The sequence below is a fragment of the Agelaius phoeniceus genome, chromosome 36 (genome assembly GCF_051311805.1).
Source record: "Agelaius phoeniceus isolate bAgePho1 chromosome 36, bAgePho1.hap1, whole genome shotgun sequence".
In the NCBI taxonomy this organism is placed as follows: domain Eukaryota; kingdom Metazoa; phylum Chordata; class Aves; order Passeriformes; family Icteridae; genus Agelaius; species Agelaius phoeniceus.
Window position 1 is genome coordinate 276,675 of NC_135300.1, and position 27,769 is coordinate 304,443.

The window sequence follows — 27,769 nt, forward strand, 5'->3', positions numbered from 1 at the left end:
AGGTTCACTTCATACCGTCTGAGGTGTGTTGAATCAAAAAAAAACAGGTAAGAAGAGAAGAAAGAGAGAAGTTGAAGTAGGGAGGTGGTTAGCAAACTCTGAGATGTTAGAATGTGAAGTGATGACATCTTGGTGCTAGAAGAGAGCAGAAGTGTGAATGTGGGGTTTTTGCATGAAAGGCAGGGAAGTGTCTCAACACACGGTTGTTAGGAGGTTATTCAATGCTGAACTGAGGTCCAGAAAGGGTTTAGCAGAATGGGCCCTCCTTGAAGGGAAAAGAGGATAAGTTGACTAGAGAAAGGAAAAGAATGTCAGGAGCACCTGGGGACGCCAGGTTTGGGGTTGTCAAGGTTGGGAGGTGTCTGACCGCTCCCTACGAGCGGCGCGGTCTCGGGGGCTGCGGCAGGCACCGATCCATGGAGGTGACCCGGCGGCGGTGCTGGCAGCAGGGGACACACGGGTTTGCCGGCCAGGAGTGGGCTGGCTCTGTGGGGGAACTGCCAGGGGGGCTCCCAGGCTGCCGGGGTCCCGAGTCCAGGATGGCAGCGTCGGCCCCGGTAAGTGGGCCGAGAGAGAGAAGGAAAGAGAAAGAGAGAGAAGAAGAGAGAGAGAGGGCAAAAGGGACCCAAGGCTGCCCCCAGGGTCCCCATGCCCCTGGCTGCTCTCCCCTGCTCTAGCCCTGCAGCGAAGTGGCAGCACGGCATTGACAGCAAGGCTGTGAAAAGAGCGGGAGGGGGGCTAGCACTAAAAGATAAAATCAAAGCAGAGATTGCTGACTCTCCAAACCTCACAAAGTAGTTTGTTTTTCTTAAGTAAGAAGGTTTTTGGTCTTTTCTTTTGTGTGTTTTGTTTGCTGTTAAAAAGAAGTTTTTTGTTTTTTGATTTTTTTTCCTGAAGAATGGGTTTGTAAGGCTAAAACAATTAAATGCTGCCCAAAAAGTAAAAAGCAATAGATGTGATACATCTCATGTTAAAATTGGTCTAGTTTTTCTTATTTAACTAACTGTAACTCACAAAAAGAAGAATTTGCCTCTGCAGCTATTAGCACAGCTGGATAGAAGAAAAAGAAGAAGAAGAGACTGCTGTGGAAAAAGCTTTTATCTAAACCCAAAAAGTTTGGAAGAAAAGTGAATGGTAAAAGTTAATGCAGTATTATCTTGCTTTTATTACTATGCTATTAAGAAGTGCTTTCCAGGTACTACTGAAGCAACAATCAGAATCACAGAAAGAGGGTGAATTCATGCCAGCAGAATCAAAGGACTTGTGAAGAAACCTGAGGAATGGACTATCGCATTTAAACCGGGTGATACCAAACTGACTTTCCAATGGGGACTGAGTGGTAATAGTTTCGAAAAAGGCAAATGATCCAAGAAATGTACAAAGAACAACACAGAATTAAGAATTAAGACAACGCTTATGCCACTGGTTTCAAGCTCTGCCTGGTTTTATTCTGGTCTTGCCTGAATAAAACATCTCCTTAGGGGAGGAATACTCCAGATAGAAGGATCAAGCCTGTTTTTGTGTTCTGACCTTAGCCTGAGAATTGTACAGGGGAGAAGGGGAATTACCATTTCCATCAGTAAACTTTATTTGATTCATTCCAATACTGGACATGCTAGCTGGGTTATAAGTAAATGCTTGAATTGTGAGAATAATTAGTATTGAAGTTCACAACATTTATGCTCTTATTGCAAAAAGTGTTCAAGTAATAACTTAGCTTTGTGGATGGGAATTATCAGTGCCTGGTGAATGAGAGATACCTGAAGAACGGTAAGAGACCACAGTTAAAGGGTGTCCAAACCAATTTGCCTGGAAATTATTTAAGAGAAAGTGACAAGGAAATAGAGGGCACGACCAGATTGGCCTCTGTATTTCGCCACTGAGAAGATCAAATACACCTGCTGTGGGTTGCAACCTCACAGGCCTGGGAGGTGGGAGCATAAGCCATACTGGACCTCTGTTATTCCTGTTTCTGGCACTCATTTGTTCTCTTTTCCCTTTCGGGATACCAGCAAGATTGTGTCACAAATGCTGCAGAAAGCATCACGTGGAAAGAAACCAAAGTTCCTCTTTAATTACACACACCTATGTCAACAGCGACTGTTATAACCCATCCAAATTAAGAACCTGTAGGCAAAACGGAATAAATTATTGGATTACAAGAAACTTAGGAAAATGTGGTAATAGATTTGGAATTGAATGTCTAAAAGGAGAGAGATGGATTTGTTTTAAATTTAATCTTGAAGATATGGTTCAAGAAGATTTGGTAAAAAAAACAAATAATAAACAAAAAGGTAAAACCAGCACAGCAATTGAACTCTGTATTGACCCCAAATTATCTATTGAGTCGTATTACAAGACTCCAAGCAGTTATAGAAAGGATAGCAAATGGAGCCGCCCAGGCTTAGAGTTATTATCAAGTCAGCTAAGCCAAACAAAAACTGTAGGGTATCAGAATAGGTTGGCTTTAGACTATTTATTGGCCAAAGAAGGGAGTGTTTGTAGAAAGTTTAATATATCAAATTGTTGAAATTGATGAGCACAGAAAAGTCATTCTAGAAAAAGCAAAAGAAATCAAAGAAGAAAAAAAATATATATGTGCATATAATAACTGAGGTACCAGTCCAAAAATTAGAAAACAATGTTAAAACCTAGCTGGTAGGGTAATGTATTAGAAGAAATTAAGGTCTTTCATTTTATGTGTTACAACTGGTTTTATATTTCTTCCTTGTGTAATCCCCTGTTTTATTTTGCCAGCATAGTCCAGAAGATGCAAGTAGATAAGAAATATTGCTCAAGCCAAAGGATTTACAAAGAATAAGAGTGGGGATTGTGAAAAATGCAGGTATTTTATGATTGGCTTTTCAGAAATATTAAAATGAATATTATATGTGTTGTGTTAGAAAGTAATGCTGTATTAATTCTCTTAAGTAGTGTGTTAAATATAGTTATAGGTAACAAAAACTGTTAAAATAGAAACGATGCTATGTAAGATACTTTTTTTAAAGAAAGGACTTGCAGCGAGATAGCGGCCAAAGGACACCTGGATCTTTCAGAGAAAAAGAATTTATTGCCCTCTTATCAGAAGAAACAAACTTCTTCCTGCCTCCAAGGCACTGTTAGGATTAGAAGGAAGAAGTGGATGATGAGCAGACAGAATCCTGTGTTTGAGTGGAATTTATGCATCATGTATGAAGTGTATGACTCTGCAACAGGCTATTGCTTTTAAGGGTTAATCCTTTGTTAACGGGGGTCCTTTTTCGGGCCTGTGCTGCCCAGAAAAAGGTACCCAGACGTCCGTAACTCTTTGTTTTTGTTGTCTCATACTGTCTTAATTCAAATTGTCCAAATTATTATTACTCTAATTGTATGACTATTTTTATAACCATTTTATTACTATTAAACTTTCAAAAATTTTAAAAGCAAGTGATTGGCGTTTTTCACACCAGTCTGTTAGGTGAAAATTATCAAAAGATTTTTGTGAGTTTTCTAATTTTGGCATTAATGCTGGCAAATTTTCAGGGTTTACTGTCTAATTGTGGGTCGAGAAATCTGTCCCAAACACTGAGGGGACTCTGGAGCTACTTGGGAACAGTTCTTTTTTGAAATTCTTTTGTGTTGGGATCAAAGGGCTGGCATTTGCAGAGGCAAAATAATTCTCTGTCTGTCCTGTATTTATTAAAGCAGCTGTCATATTCCAACCTCCTCCTCCTCCTCCTCGTCGCACGGTTTGTGTGCATGGATGTGGCTGTGCAGATGAATTGTGACACAAAGTAGTCCCACTGGGTGCTAGGAGTGTGGAAGGCGAAAACGCGGAGGCACACCAGGTATCGGTTGCTCAGGGTTACGCGCTGCAGGGGGATCTCTCGGTGCCTGGCAGAAGGAGAGACGCGGAAGGATACATGCAAGGTGCTGCAGTTTTCGCCTGCTGTGGTGCCGTGTATAGACGCAGTGGCGGCAGAAGTGGCGTGACAGGGCACAGGGATGCCGGCTGTGGCCGGACAGCGGCACGCAGCAACTCGGAACCGGGACCGGGCTGTACCAGAGCTGCGGTGAAAGCAGTGGGGGGGTGGCGGCGGGGCCGTGGAGATAGAACTGCGCATGCGTGCGGCTGATCCCGGAAGCAGCGCTGTGGTTCGATGAGTCGGCGCGGAGTGATATCACTGGTGCTGGGGTTGTAGCAACTGCGCATGCGTGGGTTCTGTCACTGCCGCGGCGCGGGCGGTCATCATGGCGGCGGGCGGGCTGGGGTGTGCGGGAGGCGGCGGAGCTGCGGGAACGGGAATGGGGCTGCGGCTGCGGCCGTGGAAGGGAACGCCGGGACGTCCGTGGTTGCAGGAGGTGGCGAAGCCACGCCATCCAGCAGCTCTGAAGCGGGAGGGTGCGGTGGGGAAGGCGCGGCTCAGCCCGTCATGCAGCGGCGGCGGCAGGAGAGGGGAAGCGACCACGGGCGGCGCTGACAGGAGGCTGGGCTGGAGCGCCGCAGCACCGGCACGGGGTGCCTTGGGTGGCTGGGGCGCCCCGGTAAGACAGTCATTAAAACACCCTAAAAATTATTTTTAAAGCCCTGAAAAAGCCCTAAAGGTATCCTAAACATTTCCAGAGAATTCCTAAAAAACTCCTGCAAAAAAACCCCTAAAAGATCCCTAAAAAGCCCTGAAAAAATCACCTGAAAGACCCTAAAAAACTGTTGAACCCCTACCTGTAACACTGTGGCCTCCAAACATCATCTCTACCTATTAATTGGGGTAACTGCAAGACCCTCAAACACCACCACAATCACCAGCTTGAGTTGGTCCGGACAGCACCAAATAAAATAAAATAAAAAGCTTTATAAAAAGAAAAATTAAAAATAAAAATTAAATAAAAAAAAAATAAAATAAAATAACTGCTTTAAAAATGGGAAAATAAAAAAATAGAAAATTTAAAAAAATAAAAAGCTTTAAAAACAGAAAAATTAAAACTAAAAATTAAAAAAAATTATAAAAAATAAAAGAAATGCTTTAAAAATAGAAAAATTGAAACTAAAAATGAAATAAAAATTAAATTAAAAAAATAAAAGAAATGCTTTAAAAATAGAAAAAGCAAAAAATAAAAATGAAATAAAAAATAAAATTAAAAAAATAAAAAAATAGTTTAAAAATAAAAAATTAAAACTAAAAATGAAATAAAAAATAAAATTAAAAAATAAAATAAATGTTTTAAAAAAAAATTAAAACTAAAAATTAAAAAGAAATACAAAAAAGCTTTCAAAATAGAAAGACCAAAAATAAAAATTAAATAAAAAATAAAAAATAATAAATTCTTTAAAAATAAAAAACTCAAAACTAAAAATGAAATAAAAAATAAAATAAAAAAATAAAATAAATGCTTTAAAAATACAAAAAGCAAAAAATAAAAATGAAATAAAATATAAAATTTAAAAAATTAAATAAATAGTTTAAAAATAAAAAATTAAAACTAAAAATGAAATAAAAAATAAAGTTAAAAAATAAAAAAAAGCTTTAAAAATAGAAAAATTAAAACAAAAAATTAAATAAAAAATAAAAAAAGCTTTAAAAATAGAAAAAGCAAAAAATAAAAAATGAAATAAAAAATAAAATTAAAAATAAAATAAATGCTTAAAAAAAATTGAAACAAAAAATTAAATAAAAAATAAAATTAAAAAATAAAATAAAAAGCTTTAAAAATTGAAAAATCAAAAATAAAAATTAAATAAAAAGTAAAAAATAAAAAAATGCTTTAAAAATAAAAAAATCAAAAATTAAAAATTAAATAAAAACTAAAAAAAATACATGCTTTAAAAATAGATAAAGCAAAAATAAATATGAAATAAAAATAATATTAAAAAAATAAAATAAATAGTTTATAAATAAAAAATGAAAACTAAAAAATAAAAACTAAAATTAAAAAAAATAAATGCTTTAAAAAAAATAAAACAAAAATTAAATTAAAAAAAATTTAAAAATAGAACAAAAACCTTTAAAAATAGATAAATCAAAAATAAAAATTAAATAAAAAATAATCTAAAAAAAGCTTTAAAAATAAAAACCTCAAAACTAAAAATTAAGATAAAAATAAAAATAAAAAAATCTAAAAAATGCTTCAAAAATATAAAAATTAAAACTAAAAATTAAAAAAAAAGAAAATTAAAAAATTTAATAAATGCTATAAAATATAAAAATTAAAACTAAAAAAAGGTAAAAAAAAAGCTTTAAAAATAGGAAAGTTAAAAAAATATTAAATAAAAATTAAATTAAAAAAAAAAATTAATTAAAAATAATTAAAAACCAAACTAAAATCCGTAAAGTGCTGTAAAGTGCCGTAAAAGTTCCATAAAAGGTAGTGTCGTAAAGCGCGACTGTCGTAAAAGGTGCGGTTTTACGACAGTCGCGCTTTACGGCACCTTTTACGACAGTCGCGCTTTACGGCACCTTTTACGACACTTTCACGACAGTCGCGCTTTACGGCACCTTTTACGACACTTTTACGGCACCTTTTACGACAGTCGCGCTTTACGGCACCTTTTACGACAGTCGCGCTTTACGGCACCTTTTACGACAGTCGCGCTTTACTGCACCTTTTACGACAGTTTTACGACAGTCGCGCTTTACGGCACCTTTTGCGACAGTCGCGCTTTACGGCATCTTTTACGACAGTCGCGCTTTACGGCAGCTTTTGCGACAGTTTTACGACAGTCGCACTTTACGGCACCTTTTGCGACAGTCGCGCTTTACGGCACCTTTTACGACAGTTTTACGACAGTCGCGCTTTACGGCACCTTTTACGACAGTTTTATAGAAATTTTATGGCACTTTACAGCACTTTAAAGTTTTTATTTTGTTTTTCATGTATTTTTAATTAATTTTTTTTTAATTTTTCTATTTTTAAATCTTTTTTTTTTTTAATTTTTTTATTTGTTTTTATTTTTAATTTTCCTATTTTTAACGCTTTTTATATGATTTTTAAATTTTTTTTAAATTTAATTTTTAAATTTAATTTTTCTTTTTTCAAAGCTTTTCATTTTTTTAGTTTTGTTTTTTATTTATTTTTAATTTTCCTATTTTTAAACCTTTTTGTTTTTTTAATTTTTTTTAAAGCATTTATTTTATTTTTTAAATATTTATATTTAATTTTTAATTTTTCTATTATTAAAGGTTTTTATTTTTTAAAATTTATTTTTAATTTTTTTTTAATTTTTCTCTTTTTAAACTGTTTTTTTAATTTTATTTTTTTATTTTTATTTTTAATTTTTCTATTATTAAAGCTTTTTATTTTATTAATTTTTATTTAATTTTTATATTTAATTTTTTTATTTATAAAGCATTTATTATATTTTTTAATTTTGCTATTTTTTGAATGCTTATTTTTAATTTTTCTATTTTAAAAGCATTTATTTGATTTTTAAATTTTTTTATTTAATTTTTAATTTTTCTATTTTTAAAGCTTTTTTAATATTTTTTAAATTCGTTTTTATTTTTAACTTTTCTATTTTAAAAGCTTTTTATTTTATTAATTTTTATTTAATTTATTTTTTTATTTTTTTATTTTTAAAGCATTTATTATATTTTTTAATTTTGTTTTTTATTGAATTTTTATTTTTAATATTTCTATTTTAAAAGCATTTATTTGATTTTTAAATTTTTTTTATTAATTTTTAACTTTTCTATTTTTAAAGCTTTTTAAATTTTTTTTTGGTTTTATTTTCTATTTTTCTTTTTTTAAAGCTTTTTTTTTAAGTTTTCTATTTTTAAAGCACTTATTTTCTTAATTTTGTTTTTTATTTTATGTTATATTTATTTTTTCTATTTTTAAAGCAGTTATTTTTTAATTTTGTTTTTTATTTAATTTTTACTTTTTAAATTTTCTATTTTTAAAGTTTTTGATTTTTAAATTTTATTTTTTATTTATTTTTATTCTTAATTTTTTTATTTTTAAAGGACTTATTTTTTTAATTTTATTTCTTTTTTATTTTTATTTTTAATTTTTCTATTTTTAAAGCTTTCTTATTGTTTAATTTTATTATTTAATTTTTATTTTTAATTTTATATTTTGAAACCTTTTTTTATTTTTTACTTTTATTTTTTATTTCTATTTTTAATTTTTCTATTTTTAAACCTTTTCATTTTATTTTTTTATTTAATTTTTATATTTAATTTTTCTATTTTTAAAGCATTTATTTTTTTTAATTTTGTTTTGTATTAAATTTTTATTTTTTAATTTTTCTATTTTTAAAGCATTTATTTTATTTTTTACTTTTATTTTTTATTTCTATTTTTAATTTTTCCATTTTTAAACCTTTTAATTTTATTTTTTTTAATTTAATTTTTATATTTAATTTTTCTATTTTTAAAGCATTTATGTTTTTTTAATTTTGTTTTGTATTAAATTTTTTTTTTAATTTTTCTATTTTTAAAGCATTTATTTTATTTTTTTAATTTTATTTTTATTTAGTTGTTATTTTTAATTTTTCTATTTTTAAAGCATTTTTTAAAATTTATTTTTAATTTAATTTTTATTTTTAATTTTTCTCTTTTTAAAGCATTTTATTTTTTTAATTTTATTTTTTATTTCTAATTTTTCTATTTTTAAAGCATTTATTTTTTTAATTTTGTTTTTTATTTAATTTTTATATTTTTCTATTTTTAAAGCTTTTTATTTTATTTTATTTTATTTGGTGCTGCCCAGACCAATTTAAGCTGGTGATTGTGGTGGTGTTTGAGGGTCTTGCATTACGGCACTACCTTTTATGGAACTTTTACGGCACTTTACAGCACTTTACAGTTTGGGTTTTTTTATTATTTGTTTTTAATTAATTTTGTTATTTTATTTATTTTTATTTTTAATTTTTCTCTTTTTAAAGCATTTTATTACATTTTATTTGGTGCTGCCCAAACCTGCTGTAGTGCATTTTTATACTTTGTAATACTTTGAAGTAATTTTGTTTTGTATCCCCATATTTTTCCCAAATGGTTTATCCCAAACTGTACCCTCCTCCCTTTACCTGTGTTATCCCTCTCCCGGGATGAGATCATCCCCAAACCCCCACCCTGGCTCTCTGTCAATCACTCAGCCTCCCATCCCCTCCATCCAGAAGTTTCGGTCCAAGTGTCGAGTGATGAGCCAGAGGCTGGGAGTCAGCCCCCCAAGCCTTGCCCCATACGCTGTCCTGTATGTCTATCCCCCAGCATCCATCCCTTAGGGTCACTTAATGGTTGGTAGGATGTTACCTGCTTTTGGTTTCCATCTCCCTTTAAATGTGACCTTGGCACATCTCCCGGGGGACTCTCGGCAGGAGGCCCGGAGGTGCAGGAGCTCCTTTTGGACTCCTAATAAAACCTTGGATTAACCCCTGCTAAGAGTCGGCCCTTTATCTTCTACCGCTGTCTCTGGTGTCTCTTCTGCTGCAAAGGCGACCAGCCCAGGTGCCCTCAGTACCCTCGGGGCACAGAGAGTGTCTCCCCCCAGCCCAGGTGCCCTCAGTACCCTCGGGGCACAGAGAGTGTCTCCCCCCAGCCCAGGTGCCCTCAGTACCCTCAGGGCACAGAGAGTGTCTCCCCGCTGTCAGCCATGTCGCGGCTGCCAACTCGGGACCGGCCGAGTGTTACTGAGAGGCTCGCACAAACCCGCTCGGCCGCTGATTGTGGTGGTGTTTGAGGGTCCTCCAGGACAAGGGAGGAGACAAGAATCTTGACTCCACCTTTCAGAAGGCTGAAATATTATTGTATGATCTCTATTATATTAAAAGAAAATGAGATATTAGAACTATACTAAAAGAGCAAGGAGACATCAGAAAGCTGGAAAGGAATAATAATAAAAACCTGCTCACAGCCCCGACACCGCTGGACCATGATTGGTCATCAAGTAGAAACAATGCACAGGAGACCAATCCAAGATGCCCCTGTTGCTAAACCATGTCCAGCCCACACTCCACAGCCAGCAGATTGTTATTGGTTCCATTTCTGTTCTGAGGCTTCTCAGGAGAAAAATCCCAGCAAAAGGATTTTCATCAAACACGTCAGTGCCAGGTGATGGCACAGGCAGCATCAGCCGGCCGAGGTCACTGTGTCATCCCTGCCAGCCCAGGTGTCACAGCAAGGAGGAGAGAGTTCACCCTGTGCTCACCCTGCAATACAGAGCAATACAACACAACACACATATTAACACAAGATGATAACCTTTTTCTATTTCCATTACATGTGGATTTATTGTTACAGGACACCCAAAACAACAAAAGCACACAAAAAACAGCACTCATCTACCATTAACACCCCCTTCAAATGACACACAAACTCACCATCCCTCCCCTCACAACTGCTAAATTACACCCCAGCAATCATTGGTCCTCGGGAACGTGGTTCCCGGGAGCCTCCAAAAAATCCTCCTGCCCGACAAGAACCCCGGTCCCTGGACGGTCCGCGCCCAAACTTTGGCGATGAACGTCGCCTCGCTGACCGACCGGGACCGGGGAAAAAAACCCAGCCGGGAGGAAAAAAAAGAAGAAAAAAAAAACCCAGCCGGCAGGGCGGGGGGAACCCGGCTAGGGATTTTTTACTCTAAATTTACAAATGAGTTGAAAAACATGAAAAGCAAAAGTCACACACACGGTTAAATCCAGTCAGCATGCGCTCACACGCGCAGAGACGAGCAGACACAGACAGACACAGACACGTGCTCTCACACACGCTCACGCACTCCCCCCATTTAAACGTTCCCTGCGGCCCTTACTCGAGACGCTGAAGAACGCGCTTCCACGCTTCTTCTGGCTGCCGCTCCTCGACGTCAAATGGTAGATTCTGGGGAAATCAGTAGCCTTGGGGACCTGTGAGACGACAGGAAGCGGTCAACAAGTGGCTGACAGCTAGGACTTGTCCCCACTCTGACCAATAAATTTTCTACCCAAAATCCCATAAAAGACAGATGAACAGTAAAGTTTTTATAACTCTTCTACCTAACTGTGACTATGTGCCAGGGCAGGGCAGCTCCGACCATAAGTGGTACAACATGAGTACACACGATATAAGCCGACGCATACAGTGCAAGTGTACATGGAGTGTAAGTACATACAGTATAAGCCAACATCGGTACACACAATGTAAGTACATACAGTATAAGCCAGCATAGGTACAAACAATGTAAGCACATACAGTATAAGCCAGGACTTGAGGTAGCTCTCTGGAAGATACGAATTCTTGAGCCCTATACCCCTTGGGAAGATGGAACCTATAGAACTGCTGCAGTCACGTGAGGAGGGTGTAAGATGCTTCCTCCAGAAGTCCAAGAGAATGGCGTGGAAAAAAAGGCACTACCAAAGCCGCTAGTGAGAAGGAAGATGGATGAGAACATCTTGTCCCTTTGAGACATTCCTGTCTCAAAGAGTAAAAATGTAAAGATGCCGGAACAAGGGATATCCGGAAAGGAACGTGAGTAGAATACGGGCGATGTGGCACGGAATAGTGCCCACAAAGCGTTGACACGTAACAAAGGCCTGTGACACGTAAGACAATGGACACAGACTACATAACACAGACACGGACGACATAACACAGACACAGATGACATAACACAGACAACATATGACATAACACATGACATAACATATGACAACACATGACATAACACAGACATAACACGGACAACATAACACAGACACAGATGACATAACACAGAGACAAGTGGCAACTGCCTGGCACTGTCCCCGCAGGGACCCGAGATTCCTAACGCAAGATGAGCCAGAGGCTGATGATGCCAAAGGAAAGGGAGCCCTATGACAAGAGCACGTGATGATGAAATGGAACTCGTTAAAACAAGTTAGTGCCGAAGTAGTTAAGAGGTTGCTCGAGAGGCTCGGCGAGCCTAGAGAAGGAAGCCGACTGCCAAGTGACCATGGCGATAGCTCCGGACGTGAAGGCGAGCTCCTCGGGGAAAAGATCCGTGACGACGTCAAGTCGAGGAAGGCGGACGATGCAAAGTACGCGAAAATGTGGAGATGGGTCGGAACTGCCCTGCCCGGCAAAGGCTCTGGGGAGGCTGAGGGGAAACCCTCTCCCTTTACTTCCAGAGAGCCTGTCCCACTACAGACCTCTACGCTAAGCTGACATCAAATTGCCTCCTGTGAGAGTAAAGGTTTCTCCCCTTCTCCCAACCGCTGGCCCCGACACTTAGCTTTTGGAAGAGGAGCGGACAAAATCCATCCTCGGTCGCACGTGGATATTGAGATGCTCTCCGTGTGTGCTTCGGTGCTGCCGTTTCCAAGCTTTGGCTACGAGCCTCCTCAGGGTACCTAAGACAAAACAGAAAACCTGACTATTGCCCTCAAAACCAGTAATCCCTGGGACTCCTCCGCAGCACTGCCCCGGCTCACCTCAAATCTTGATTTGACTCCGGAGGCTGCCCGGAACACACCTGCAAAAAGAAAAGGTACACGCTTAGCATGCTGCTGTGTAACGCTCACCTATGGGTCAGCCTGCCTAAACCCTGACTCACCTGCCCTCCTCTGTTCCTTGGCGTGCCTAGGGCAGCAACAGCACCTGCAAAGAAACAAAGCAGAAAATTTGCTGAGATACTGTGAAAACACAACCTCCCAAATCTGACAAGGACGCCACACCGATATCTTAAGCCTGCACACACCTGGCACAGATATGCTCGGCCAGGATAGATGGCAAGTGGACCACCTAAAAGAAAACAAAAACAAGAGGAGATGCTTAGAGCTGCACAAAAACTGAGACATCAGCAATAACAACTGCTTCTGTATGCTACTCAATGCTCACCTCGCCCACTCGGCCTTGATTGCTGCTCTCTGCCTTGACTTCCTAAAAAGAGAGACAAAGAACAATGCTGTAACAGCCACCATTTATGCTTCCTCTGCAGAGACAAACAGTGACTGACCTACTCGGGGCAATCCCCTCACCTGGGATGGGGGGCTCTGCCCTGGATTTTATCCATCTGCATCTGAAAGAAAGTTAGGACAAAAGTCAAAGGGCTGCATGATAACTTAAGAGCTCCAGATATCTTGTGTCCAGCTACAAATCCCACCTAGAGTGCAACTACACCCCACATTACAAACTCCAAGTCCCCAGGACTTCTCCTATTGCACCAGGCTATGCGGCAGGGCAGAGCAGCTCCGGCACAAATGTGTGTGCAGACACCCGTGACACAGGACAGGACGTGACAGACAACGGGGACACAACACGGACAGAAAGCTCCTGGCAAGGAAAATGGCTGCGAGGACTGAGAGAATGCAAAAGGAGATGACCGAGGTGAGACCAATGGTGAGCTGATGAGGCTCAGAGAAACCTGGAGGAACAAGATGCTAAGCGAATGATTTATTCCAAGAACTGCAAAGATGGATGCCCGAGAATCCTACGGCCAGAAGCCTCTACCTGCCCTCACGTTCTTTCCAGTCCTAGTCCGCCATAATGGATCCTGGCGGGGCACAGCTGTCCACACAGCTCAGAACAAGACCTGAAAAGACACCTGACCGGATGCTTCTAAAGAGACAAGAGAGTCTGATGCCTGTCTGAGATCCCGAGTCCAAAGTTCTATGGCCTGGCTGCCAGGCCGAGGAATGCAGAGATCACAGATGCTAACAATGATGCCAGGGTTTCTCACAGGCCCCTCAAAGGCCTAAGGTAAAGGACATGACATATCCAAACAACACATAATACACAAAAGACAAGTGACACAATACACACCGGGACTGCTCTGCCCTGCACACCTCAGCACTGTGATGAAAAGTCAGGCTTTGCTTTTATGGGGCCCAAGGGGCTGCTTCATGGACAGCCCCCACCTCTGAAGTAGACTCAAAAACCCCTCCCAGTAATTCCCAAACCAGCCCCCTGCTTTCATCCCCTCTGTGGGTCGTGGCCCTCTACTTATCTCTCGCACAGCTGGGGATGCCGGTCTCGGGTGCGAAGAAAGGCCGCCTCGTCAGCCGGGAAGGTCCTGCTGGCACCGGGCTGGTGTCTCTCAGACAGCTGTATTAAAGAAAACCAAACATCAGTGCCTGATCTTGGCAGCCCATCGGCCAAAACCCTACAAGTCTGCTACTCACCCTGCTCCTAAGAACGCTCAGCTGCTCGGGCCACACGCTTCGGGCACGCTCGGAGACCGAGGCCGTCGTCACAGGGGGTGCCTGGGTTAAGAGGAAATGAGGTGATTTGGCATGGCTGAAACCTGAGGGGACCCTCGCTCCTCCTCCCTACTTCCCCTACTCACCGCAACTCCTTGGCAGGTGCCCAAGGCCCCCCGGATGGCACCTTTAAATAGAAGAGTTCAGGGCTTCATCACCAGGTCCTGTAATGCATCCACAGGGCTCGCACGTGCAGGGAACCCGGTGCATCGGCCAGCTGGTGACGGGGGCTTGGCAGGCTCCGAGTGGATTGCCTAAACCACAAAAAAGAGAATGGAAGCTTAGAGCAGCACCAGAAACTGAGACCAGAGCAAAAACAGCTACTTCTCTCCACTGCTCACCTTGACTGCTGGTATCCAGATTTAGTTCCTAAAAAGAAAGACAAAGAACAGAGCTGTAACAGAGTCACCACATACACTTCTGCTGCAGAGACAAATGGTGCCTCACCTGCTCGGGGGAAACCACTCACCCGGGATGGGGCCCTCTGGCACACATTTAAACCATCTGAATCTGAAAAAAAAGTCAGGACAAGAGTCAAAGGGCTGCAGGATAACTTAAGAGCTCCAGATATCTTGTGTCCATCTAGAGTCCAACTACACCCCACATTACAAACTTCCATTCCCCAGGACTTCTCCTATTGCACCAAGCTATGCGGCAGGGCAGAGCAGCTCCGGCACAAATGTGTGTGCAGACACCCGTGACACAGGACAGGACGTGACAGACAACGGGGACACAACACGGACAGAAATCTCTGGGCAAGGAAAATGACTGCAAGGACCGAGAAGATGCCAAATGAGATGAGCAAGGGGAGACCGATGGTGAGCTGATGAGGCTCAGAGAAACCTGGAGGAACAAGATGCTAACCAAATGATTTATTCCAAGAACTGCAAAGATGGATGCCCGAGAATCCTACGGCCAGAAGCCTCTACCTGCCCTCACGTTCTTTCAAGTCCTAGTCCGCCATAATGGATCCTGGCGGGGCACAGCTGTCCACACAGCTCAGAACAAGACCTGAAAAGACACCTGACCGGATGCTTCTAAAGAGACAAGAGAGTCTGATGCCTGTCTGAGATCCCGAGTCCAAAGTTCTATGGCCTGGCTGCCAGGCCGAGGAATGCAGAGATCACAGATGCTAACAATGATGCCAGGGTTTCTCACAGGCCCCTCAAAGGCCTAAGGTAAAGGACATGACATATCCAAACAACACATAATACACAAAAGACAAGTGACACAATACACACCGGGACTGCTCTGCCCTGCACACCTCAGCACTGTGATGAAAAGTCAGGCTTTGCTTTTATGGGGCCCAAGGGGCTGCTTCATGGACAGCCCCCACCTCTGAAGTGGACTCAAAAACCCCTCCCAGTAATTCCCAAACCAGCCCCCTGCTTTCATCCCCTCTGTGGGTCGTGGCCCTCTACTTATCTCTCGCACAGCTGGGGATGCCGGTCTCGGGTGCAAAGCAAGGCCACCTCGTCAGCCGGGAAGGTCCTGCTGGCACCGGGCTGGTGTCTCTCAGACAGCTGTATTAAAGAAAACCAAACATCAGTGCCCGATCTTGGCAGCCCATCGGCCAAAACCCCACAAGTCTGCTACTCACCGTGCTCCTAAGAACGCTCAGCTGCTCGGGCCGCACGCTTCGGGCACGCTCGGAGACCGAGGCCGTCATCCCAGGGGGGTGCCTGGGTTAAGAGGAGATGAGGTGATTTGGCATGGCTGAAACCTGAGGGGACCCTCGCTCCTCCTCCCTACTTCCCCTACTCACCGCAGCTCCTCGGCGGTTCCTGACCTGGCACACAGGGCCCATGCGAGCGGCAAACCCGGTCCATCGGCCGCTGGGGAGGGGAGCCTGGTGTGCTCCGAGTGGATTGCCTAAGGCACATAAACGAGAATGGAGACTTAGACTTGCTCCAGGAATTGAGACCTCAGCAACAAGAAAGGCTACTGATCACCTTGCTCTCCTGAACTTGACTGCTGGGATCCAGATTTACTTCCTAAAAATAAAGACAAAAAACAGCGCTGTAACAGGGTCACCCTTGACACTCCCCCAGCACAGACAAATGGTGACTGACCTGCTTGTGGGAACCCCCTCACCCAGGATGGGGGCTCGGCCATGGAGGCAATGCATCTGCATCTGAAAGAAAGTTAGAACATATGTCAAAAACCTGCAGGATAACTCAAAAGCTGCAAACACCTCAGGTCAATCTAGGAATAGCATCTAGAGTCCAAGGACAGCCCACATTACAACTTTCAAGTCCCCGGGACTTCTCCTATTGCACCAGGCTATGCGGCAGGGCAGAGCAGCTCCGGCACAAATGTGTGTGCAGACACCCGTGACACAGGACAGGACGTGACAGACAACGGGGACACAACACGGACAGAAATCTCTGGGCAAGCAGGATGACTGCAAGGACCGAGAAAATGCCAAATGAGATGAGCAAGGGGAGACTGATGGTGAGCTGATGAGGCTCAGAGAAACCTGGAGGAACAAGATGCTAAGCGAATGATTTATTCCAAGAACTGCAAAGATGGATGCCTGAGAATCCTATGGCCAGAAGCCTCTACCTGCCCTCATGTTCTTTCAAGTCCTACTCCGCCATAATGGATCCTGGCGGGGCACAGCTGTCCACACAGCTCAGAACAAGACCTGAAAAGACACCTGACCGGATGCTTCTAAAGAGACAAGAGAGTCTGATGCCTGTCTGAGCTCCTGAGGCCAAAGTTCCATGGCCTGGCTGCCAGGCCGAGGAATGCAGAGAGCACAGATGCTAACAATGATGCCAGGGTTTCTCACAGGCCCCTCAAAGGCCTAAGGCAAAGGACATGACACATGCAAACACACATAATACACAAAAGACAAGTGACACGATACACACCGGGACTGCTCTGCCCTGCTCACCTCAGCACTGTGATCCAAAGTCAGGCTTTGTTTTTATGGGGCCCAAGGGGCCGCTTCATGGACACCCCCATCTCCAAAGGGGACTCAAAAACCCCTCCCGGTGGGTCCCTACCCTGTGCCCCGCTTTCATCCCCTCTCTGGGTTGTAGCCCTCTACTTATCTCTCAGACATCTGGGGATGCCTATCCGTGTCAGGTGCAAAAGAAGGCAGCCTCAACATCTGGGAAGTTCTTGCTGGCACTGTTGTTCAACAGCTTCCTGTTGTTTCTCAGTCAGCTACATGAAAGAAATCCAAATATCAATGCACGATCTCTGCAGCACACTGGCCAAAACCCAACAATTCTGCCACTCACTGTTTTCCCAAGAATGCCCGGCTCCTGGGGCCGCATGCTTCGGCCGCGCTCCGAGGCTGATGAAAAAACAGGAACGGATGCTTAGAGTTGCACTGGAAAGTGAGACTGGAGCAATAACAACTGCTTCTGTACGCTACTTAATGCTCACCTTGGCCACCTCACCTTGACTGCTGATATCCAGCTTTACCTCCTAAAAAGAAAAAGAACAGTGCTGTAACAGAGTCACACTTTACACTTCCCCTGCAGAGACAAACGGTGACTGACCTGCTTGGGGGAACCTCCTCACTTGGGATGGGTGGATGGATTTTGCCCTGGATTTTATCCTTCTGCGTCTGAAAGAAAGTGAGGACAAAAGTCAAAGGGCTGCAGGATAACTTCACAGCTCCAAACATCTCGTGTCTATCTAGGAATATCATCTAGAGTCTGGCAATGCCCCACAAACTGCGAGTCCCTGGGACTTGTCCTCTTGCAGCAGGCTATGCAGCAGGGCAGAGCAGCTCCGGCACAAATACGTGCGGACACCCGTGACACGGAACGTGACAAACAGGGGGACGACAAACACAACACAGCATGCTTGTGGTGAGGGTCTCGAGGGGAAAAGGCAAAAGGGACCCCAAAGACACACTAGGTAACACGGTACGCCGGACAACACGACGTGGACCGGAACTGTTCTGCGCTGCCCGCCTGAAAGCTGCCGTCACAAGTAGAGCCTCTCCCTTTAACTGTCCTAAGAGGCCCCTTGGAGGAGATTGCTTTTCCCTCTGCTAATTTTTAAATCTGTCCCAGGAACTCCCGACCCGCTGCTCTCCCATTGTCCCATCTCCAGGCCGTGGCCCAGACTTATCTTTTGGATGATCAGTGATGAGGATCCACGTTGCACCTGAAATGAGTCTGCCTCAGAGGGCCCCGTGATTGCCTGTTAGCCTCTCGGTCAGCTACAATAAAGAAAAACAAAACCAAAGTATGAGTACAGAGTTATGTGGGCCAAATCCCAGCGAGTCAGATACTTGCCCTCTCCTGAGTGTGCCTGGCTCCTTCAGGCTCTGGCTTCATCCTGATTCCAAGGCTGTGGCCATTATTATGAGTGGTACCTGGGTAAGAGAAAGGCAAAGTGAAATGGCATTCCTGTGAGTGCAGTGGGTGACCTTGTGTGCTGTAAGATGTATGAATGCCTCTGCTCGGCTTCTAAAAGGCCTTGGGTGGGGGGCTCAAATAAACACCCTTTCTCACCCTGCTGCCTTCAAAACCACCCCCCCAACAATAACTCCTAACTGGATACCCGCTCACCCTCCCTCTCCCAGTCACAATCCTCAATTCACCTGAAGCCTCAATCTCAAACATCATCTTGGACACTGGGCAGATCCCTCTTGTGACACAATGAATCTGCTGAAAAAAGTGTTGTAATTGACACAACCTGGAGCCTCTGGAAGCTGTGCTCCTCCTAAAAAAAAAACCAAAACAATATAAGAACAAAACCAGAAATTACAAATGCACTTTACCACCCCTAAACACGAAACCCAAAATTGTGAACGTAAATACTCCCTGTATTCTATGCTGTTTTCTTCACAGTATCTTCAAAGCCTCTGTTGCTTTAGATGCCCAGAAACACCTGCTGAAAACAAGCTGAGATAAGCTGAAAGAGCCTCTTACCTGAAATGAGAGGAGAGCTCTGATCCCAGCACATCCCAGAGGGGGAATGAAGGCCCTGGGCAAAGGCTGGGGTTAATATACCCCTGATGGTGCCCGCCTCTCGTTCCCATGGCACCCAGGAAAAGGGAGGGGGTGAATCCTACCGGGTATAAAAACCCTCAGAGTGCCTGCAGGTGTTTGGCTTCTCTGATTTGATTTCAAGGGGAGCAAAGGGCTTGTTATAGAAGAAACCTCTCCAGAAAAATATCAGCCCTTCGTCTGCCCCTTAAACCATGGGCTGCCAGACTTTCCTTTCTAAGGAAATTAACCGTCTTTCCTCTCTGTGTGCCCGTGGCTGAAACTGCGATTCCACCTCCAAAACCGCAGAGAACGATTTCTCACGGACCGCGGCTGCCGACGCCGAGAACTCTCGCCGCCCTTGGAGTGCCACGTGCCTCCTGCGAACGGACGTCGACGCGCAACGGGGTGAGTTTGGCTTTACGGGGAAGAGGGCCGGCGCAGGATTTCTCCGGGAGCGAAGCTGCCTCTGCCGAGAACTCGGGCTGCCCTGGCAGTGCCGAGCACCTCCTGCAAACTGGCGTCGGGAGATGTGGGGGGTGAGTTTTTCTGTGCAGAAGTTCTCCCAGACCAAAGCTGAGAGCATCGAACCCTAACCACAATAACTTAGCTGGGTCTAAAACTTACAACCTTTGGACTGGCAGCGTGGGACCCAACCTGCTGTGCCACTGCTGGCCCCTTGCTCAAGCTGTTAGAATACACTGGAAATACAATACTTTTAAAAAACCCTTAAAAATCCCCAAAGAACCTTTAGAAATCCCTAAATATACCCTAAATAGTCCCAAAAGAGCTCTAAAAATACCCCAGAAATCCTTAAAATGCCCTGATAAGACCCTAAAAAAGCCTAAAAATTCCCTCAAAAACCCTAAAAATACCCTAGCCCTAAAAAGTCCTCCACATACCCTCAATAGTCCTAAAAAACCCCCAAGAACACCCAAATCCCCTGCCAAAAAATTCTTAAAAGTACTAAGAAAGCCCTTAAAATACCCTAACAAAATCTTTTAAAAGCCCTGAAAAAAGCCCTAAAAGCATCCTAAATGTTCCCAGAAATTTCCTGGAAAACTCCTCCAAAAAAGCCCTAAAATATCCTTTTAAAGCCGTGAGAAAAACCCTAAAAAAAAAACCCTAAAAAACTGCTCAGCCCCCAACTCCTACCTGTCACTCTCTAGACCACAAACATCATTGCTACCTGTTTATTAGGGTTGCTGCCTGCAGCTGCTGGGAGACTTCTGGGGCTGTCCCAGCATTGGGGTTACTGCCTTGTGCTGCTGTTGGGGAAAACTGGGGTCCTAGGGGTGCTCTTTAGGGTGACCTTGGGGTTGGGTTGAGGGCTGCTGCACCTGTACCCTAACCCTACCTGGTACCCTGTGTCCTTTGTACCCCTAACCCTTGGTGTGAGCTCTCCGTCTGTCAAGCCTCCCCCTCCTTGCCCCTCAGCCCGCAATGTCTGTGTGCCACCCCGAGACCTCTGACATTGTCCCTTGGCCCCCTGGCCTCCACTGTGCACTCTCCACCTGGTTAGGGGTGGTTTTTAGGGTAAGGTTAGGGGTGGTGTGAGCGCTGGTTCACCTGTCACCCTCAAGCAGCCCCCACTTTGCCCCTCAAGGCATCTGCTCCCCCTCACCCTTTTCTTGTCACCCTCAAGTTCCCCACTCTCAGCCTCTCAGCATCTCTGTGCCACCCTGGAGCCTCCCAGTTGCTCCTAACGCCCCCTTCTGCCTCTCAGCTCCCCCCATCCTCTGTGTCACTCTCCAGCCCCCTCCCCTCAGCCCGCAGCCCCTTGTGACACCCTGCAGCCCACAGACGTTGTCCCTGCCTGTCTCGCCTGGGTGTTGTCCTGCTGCGAGAGCTGCGCCGTCCTCCGAGGGTTCGGGCTCCTGGGTGCTGCTGCAGGGGACTCACAGGTGGGCGGTGGGTGAAGTAACGGATGGAGCGGGAAGTGTGGTGGGACGGGTTAAGGGCAGAGTGAGGGATGGAGCAAGGGCAGGCTGGAAAATGGAGTAGGGTTAGGGGCGGAGAAGGGGACGCAGCAGCAGGGGGCTGAGGTGGGGAGGTGAGTGTTAGGAGGAAGCGTAACTCCGTAACTCCAAGACCGAGTCTGCAGCCAACGAGAACTCTGAGTGACCTGGGAGCGGTGAACGTCTTTGGCAAACTGATGTAAGGGAACTGGGGTGATGAGGTTTGTTTCCCTTGGAAAGGGATGGCATTTGTGTCTGTGGGCCTGCACCCTTCCTGGGACCTTTGATCTCGAGTGGGCTGCCACCTCCTAAAATTCCAAACATCGCAGGTGAGACAGGGGGTTGCAAATTTTACTCGGGGTAGAAACCAATTTTGGATGTAGCTGAAGTCTGCTGGTGAAACTTGTGTAGTCTGTTAATCGGTGTGCTTACAAAAAGGCCTGTAGAGAGAACAAAGGAAGTTCGAGGATTCTGTGGGAAAAAGAGAATCTGGGTTATGACCGAGTGCACGGCCTCGTCCCTGTGTGAGTAAAAGTTTGAGGTTTTGCCGGCAGCTGTTGCCGAGTGCTGAGGGGTCCCCTGGTCCATAGGGCAACTCGGGAGGGTTTGCTTCAGGCTTTGCTTGTGAAAGGTGTGAGAAAAGCAAGCAGCTCTGAAGCAGATGAGCCCTCTCTTGCCTGTTGTAGTGTTGGATAAATCAAAGATAAACCTCAAGGTCCCTTCCCACCCAAACCATTCCGTGATTCTTTGCCCTGGAGGCAAGGGTGCACCTGTCACCGCATTTCTCTTCACAGAGAAAAGCAAGGCACAATTCTCCCCAAGAATATTTCTGGGATTCACATTCTCTGAACCTCAGAGGAAGTAAAATCAATTCTTATCTCATTTGCTGTGCCTGTGTTTGTGCTGAAGTAGAATGCAACGTGGAGATTGTTTACCCAAAGTGATGGTGTTTTGTTTCCTTGGCCTGTCGGGGCCAAGTGTGTGTGCGTGTCGGGACTGTTGGGTGACAGTCATGAGTTGTGTGCGGGGTTGAGTACTTGGCAGATTGGGTTTAGATGTAATGTAATATAGTATAATAAAGCAGTTGATTAGCCTTCTGATAAGGCAGAATGCAGATTGGAAATATTTGCACATATGATATTAAAGGACACATGAACCACCTTTCTATGAGACAAAGACACAAGACTCGGCCCACCCCTAACTTAGGACACAGCTAAAAAATAATAGATAAAATAATTTTTAACCTATTTTTGAAGAACTCTCTAAAACTAATGGCAGATGATATAGCTATTTTATCTGGCAAGCTTCCCTGCAAAATTCCCTGCTGATGCTGGCTCAGACGGATGGAGATTTGGGAGGAGGGGGAAGAACAAAGTGCCACGGGGCTTTATTGGATGAGCCTTGAAAGGTTTCTGCAAGCTTCTATTGCAAGGTTGATGAACCTTGTGTTTGTTAACTTCAGTTTTGCTCAGTGTTTTAACCCTGCTTTATCTCCTGTGGTCCAGATGACACATTCACACATCTTTAGAAAATTCAGTGGGATGCTCTTCAAACAACATGTGACTTTGCACCAGTGAGGCCAGAAACTTGATGGTTTTACCTCAATCTATAGTTTTTCAATATTGCTATAGAAAGTGCTTTTCTGTGAAATGTCTACTTTGGTTAGATCATGCAAATTTAGTGCTGGCTGGTACTTCCATAAGATGAAGAGTAAGAATAACTCAGGAATGTTTCATCATTTGTCTCTGCACTGGTCAGAAATGGTAATTTGAGCTCAAATCTGTAGAAATTTAGCAAAAGAAATTGGACACTCAGAGGATAAAAATAGAAAAAAATGCATTGGAAGCATTTTTCCTGCTAGTGAGTGAGTTTTTACCTGTAGGAGCATCGGGCGGTAGCACGGTCGGGACGGACGGAGACGAGAAGTCCTATTGCTATAAGCTGGGTGATATGGGGTGACCTTCAAATGAGGGCCGTCTTCTCCTAGGAAATGAAAGAGGTAACAGGTATCCATAGTTAATGAGCCTAGGATTTCTAGCTCTTGAAGGTCAGATTTATCAGCTTTAGAATTATCAATGTAAGTTTGGTGTTTCTGGCTGGGAGTTGGAGATATGTGATGATCATCATATGGCCAATATTTATCAGGAGTAACATTATCAAAACCCTTTGGGAAAGGTACTCCGACTAGACAGCTTGAAAAAGGTTTGTCAGGGCTTGTGTCAGATAGACGGATGGTATCGGAGCCTACAGACCTGGCTAAAGCAACCCAGACATTCGTCTTTGGTTGATTGACAGGTAAAGCTTCTGTTTGTGCTGCCTGTGCGACTGCTTGCGCTGCTTGAGCTGTAAGAGCCCTTTCAATTTTTTCTCCTAGAGTTTTTCCAAGTTCATTTGCCTGGATAATTGCCACTTGCTGTGGACTCCCAATTTTGTTACAGGCATCCATCATTTCAGGCACTGTGGGTTTGTCTTTTCCTAGGGCTTTGATAACTCTTTTACATTCTGCATTGGCATTATTTTCAATAATGTCCCGTATCATTATTGGGCGAGCTATATCATCGCCGCATTGTCTTTCTGCTCCTTGCGTTACCCGGCCCACAAATGCGTTACCATTGCGTTACCATTTATGGTTCAGACGAGTCTTGCCTAATCAGAGTATAGGCTTTTTCAAAACTTCTTGCAGGCTCAATTTGCAAAAAGGCTCTGCGAGCCATCTTTTTAATGTCATCTAACGCTGTTTTGGGTAAATTCACTCGATTATCATTCTGATCATCAGGAGGGTCACCAGTCAGCTTAGACGTGACAAGGGTACGAAGGTCTGCATCGGTACTTTGTCTATAAGTGGCTAGTACCCCTGTGAGCAGTCTTTTCCATTTGAGTTCCCATAGCGTATATTGTGAGTCTGTGAGAATTATACTAGCAAGATTTTTACAGTCATTTGGTGTGAGTGTATGTCCTTCCAGGACTGTCCTTTTCAGCAGTTGCTTAAAATATGGGGAGCAGATACCACGTCCCTTATTGCTTTTCGCAATTCTTTTATCTCAGGAGGTGGGATAGCCACCCGTGTTCTAGGACCGGCGGCTTGCTGGCTGAATGGCACAGGCATAGCTAGAGGATTTAGACTTTCTTCTTTGCAAATCTGGCCTCTGACTTCATCCTAGTCTGCTAGTTGAAAATTATCGAAAGATTTTGGTGAGTTTTCTAATTTGGGATTAATGCTGACGAATTTTCAGCGTTTAGTGTCTCTTTTTGGGTCAGAGATCTGTCCCAAACACTGGGGGGGACTCTGGAGCTGTTTGGGAACAGTTCTTTTTTGAAATTCTTTTATGTTGGATCAAAGGGTTGGCATTTGCAGGGTAAAGACCCCGGAAATAATTTGGCAGATCAGGAAGCTAAAGATGCAGCAGAAAATGGAGCTGAAAGAGTTAATATTAACTCCAAATGAGGAAAAATTGGAAATTCCAAAGTTTAGGGAAGCAAAAAAAAAAAGGCGAATTAAAACAAGATAGGTGGCGAAAGAGATAAATGGGGGAAATAGAAACATCTTGATGGAAGACAGATAATAAAATGCTTACTAGGGAATAGCAGAGGACATGTATCAAAACGCCCAGTGGGATACTCAGGCTTTGTGTGATCATTTTTTTTAAGGAACTATGGATGCATTGCAATTTTTGGAGTAGGAACACAAGTAACTGAAAGATGTATAATTTGCCAAAGGATAAATAAAAGGGTGGTGAGAAAAACAACATGAGAAGGTCATGAGTTAACTCGTCGACCATTTCGAAGTATCCAAGCAGAAGTTTGCTTTGGTAAACTCTGGATTTATTTGTAAAAACCGTTTAATCCAGGAAAAAAAAAAGGATATGCCACATGCTGGGCAGGAGGGAGATTGTAAGAGAATAACATTTTTAAAGGCAATAAAAGAAAAACGGGGAAAGTATAAGGCTGGGAACGAAATATTACCTCATCCATTCCTGTTTGTTCCCCCACTCGTTCGCGGCTGTCCCGGCCCGTCTGTCCCGGCCCGTCTGTCCCGGCCCGTCTGTCCCGGTCCGTCTGGCCCGGTCCGTCTGGCCCGGTCTGTCTGTCCCGGTCCCGGCCGCCTGGCCCGCGGCCGCTCCGCTGGCCGTGCCGGGCGGAAGGGGCGGGGGGTCCGCCCTGCCGCGTGCACCGTGGGTACCGCGCTGACCGCACCGAGGGGGGGTCCCGTCTGTCCCATCCCCGGCTGCCCTGGCTCTGCTCGGCTCCCGCCGCTGCAGCCGGGGTCAGTCGCCGGCTTGGTCTCTGCCGGATCAGCCGCCGTGAGCCACGTGGGGCCGATCCACGCTGCAGCTCGGTCTGCACCGGAACAGCCCCTGGGACGATCCCGGCTGCAGACCCCGCCTTTGGAGGATCCAGACCCTGAGCTGTGCCGATCCCCTCGGGCGATTCCCCCTGCAGACCCCGCCTTTGGAGCACCCAGACCCTGAGCTGTGCCGATCCCCTCGGGCGATTCCCCCTGCAGACCCCGCCTTTGGAGCATCCAGACCCTGAGCTGTGCCGAGTTCCCCCGTCCTGCCCTGAGCTCCGTTCCCTTGGTAACCACAGCTCCGGCTGCTCAGCGGAACTCTCTAAAGGAATCACCTTATCGAAACACTAAAAGTTCAGGTAAAAGAAAGCCCTCTCCTGATTCTTCCTAAAAATACCGGAGAAAAGCTATAGAAGATAAAAATCCAAAAAGAATGGCATAAAGGGATGTCCTAGGGTGACGTTATGATGCTTGTATCCCCATTCATGTGTTCTGTGAATGTTGGATATTATGTTCTGTACCTTTAAGACCGGCTCTGAAGAGGGAAAGTTTTGGTTTGGTTTTCTTATCAGCCTGGCGGGACACAGAGACTGCGGCTTTTGCTTTTGCTGCTTTTGCTTTTTGCTTTTGCTCTCTCACTCTTGCTTGCTTCGCTTCTGCTTGCTTTTGCTCATTGGCTAGTTTAGCTAAACTGTCCAATTTCTTCCTGGACAGTTTCTCCTTTCCTTTTTCTGATCATTTCGAACCTGCTCCGGACTGAGACCTGAGAAGCACCAAGATCCTGCACCTTCTGGCCTGCAGCAGCAGCCCCAGCACCGGAGGGACTGAGAACAGAGTGACCACCCCCCAAGAGAGACTTTCTGAATTTTTCATCTTTTTCAGAGCGGTGTCATCCGGTATTGTTCCTTTTGTGTGCTGGGGGGTGCTGTGCTTGTTAAATAAACAGGTTCTTTCCACTCCTCTCCGAGGAATCCTTCCCGAACCGCTTGGGGGGAGGGGCTGTGTGGGTTTGCTTACTGGAGGAGCCCTAATTTGGAAATTCTCCTCCAAATTTGCCCTAAACCTCGACAAAATCTTGGTGCCCAACGCTGGGCTCGAGAGAGTGAGTGGAAAAACCCTGTTTTGAGGGTATTTTGGTTGCCATTACTCTCTGTTTGTTTGATGCAGTTAATAGCCATGCTTTTTGAATTCATGATGAGTGTTGGAGTGAAGGCTTGCATGTGCTTCTGGTCCCTAGGGTTTTCGAGATTTTAATACCTCTGTGGTCCCTAGGTTTATTTTTCTATCCTGAAATAGTTCTAGTATTGTCCCTCATACGTAGTTTTTACAGCAGAGGGGCAGTGACCAGAATAGCTATCCTGCTGGGCTTGATGGCAATGATGTGCAAGAAGTTTATAAACATGTTGGGGTCTGCTCCAGGTATGAATGGTTCTTGGCAATGGTTATTCGTCCAGTTTGTTAGAGGAGGAGCAGCAGGGAATGAGGCTTTTCAGCCTTTGCTTTCCTCCTTCTCCTATGAATCGGTTGCATCAGTAGTAAAGGATGTTCAGTTTCCCCTGAATGTTAGAGAAACCATCTTTCTTGTATTCAATCTGGTAACTTTCTTCTATACAGTCTGCTGCTTCTCCAGAATGAGGGCTGAGATTTCTAGACGGGCTGATGAGACCCCTGACTCAGGAGTAGACCTAGGTGTGAAACATCCTGAGTGGTGTGGGAAATGGGAGGAAATGGGCCAAATCCTGAAGGAATTCTCCGACCCTATAGTCTGGGATTTTCCCCATAAACAAATTCAGAACCCAGCTGAGGTGGGGAAATATCTGAAAGAGAAATACCAGGATGAGCCTAAGGAGAGAAAGGTCATTGCAGTGAGCTGGGCCCTGGCATATGCTTATCGCACTCTGTTGGAGACTGTAGGACAGCAGACGGAGGCAGGGGGGCACGGAGATAAATCAGCAGCTGTCCCAGTCACTCAGGCTGCAGCCAACACCACAGGCTCAAAGCCAGCAGCCAAACCAGACAGTGAGCCTGAGCCAGCAGCTAAACCAATGGCTGCTGCTACCAGTACTAGAAGTGGGAAATGCATGGACAAGACCAATCGACCAGTGGATGATGATGATGATGATGATGCAGCAGAAGGAACCTCAATGCCTCCTGACATAAAATCAGGAGTCAAAGCAGCAGGTGCAAGACCAGATGCAAATATTGAGTCCTTTTCCCTGAAGGACCTTCGTGGCTTATGGAAGGATTACACCCAACGACCTGATGAATCCATAATTCATTGGTTAGTCCGTCTCTGGGATGCTGCAGGCGAGGCTACAATCCTGGATGGCACGGAAGCGAGGCATTTGGGATCCCTGTCACATGATCCTGTCATTGACCAAGGAATGATGAGGGGGGCAAACCCTCAGAGCCTCTGGGCACGGGTCTTGGAAAG

The 27,769-nt window shown here is 44.0% G+C and overlaps 1 protein-coding gene and 1 long non-coding RNA gene across 2 annotated transcripts in view; both read right to left on the minus strand.

The window, feature by feature from the left end:
- Positions 1-9,701: 9,701 nt before the first annotated feature.
- On the minus strand, positions 9,702-16,614 carry LOC129121997 (uncharacterized). The gene is made up of 11 exons (XM_077193059.1): positions 16,204-16,614; positions 16,084-16,125; positions 15,897-16,003; positions 14,054-14,134; positions 12,911-13,976; positions 12,771-12,812; positions 12,631-12,674; positions 12,487-12,530; positions 12,365-12,405; positions 10,729-12,283; positions 9,702-10,126 (listed from the first exon to the last, which is right to left on the minus strand). The coding sequence occupies exons 5-10, from the start codon at positions 12,949-12,951 to the stop codon at positions 12,085-12,087; spliced, it is 411 nt and encodes a 136-aa protein (XP_077049174.1). The 5' UTR covers positions 12,952-13,976; positions 14,054-14,134; positions 15,897-16,003; positions 16,084-16,125; positions 16,204-16,614; the 3' UTR covers positions 9,702-10,126; positions 10,729-12,084.
- Positions 14,791-27,769, minus strand: part of LOC143696534 (uncharacterized) — a 37,216-nt gene continuing 24,237 nt past the window's right edge. The window contains exon 5 of the long non-coding RNA XR_013185956.1: positions 14,791-15,654. This is a non-coding gene — a long non-coding RNA (uncharacterized LOC143696534). The remainder of the gene's footprint in view (positions 15,655-27,769) is intronic.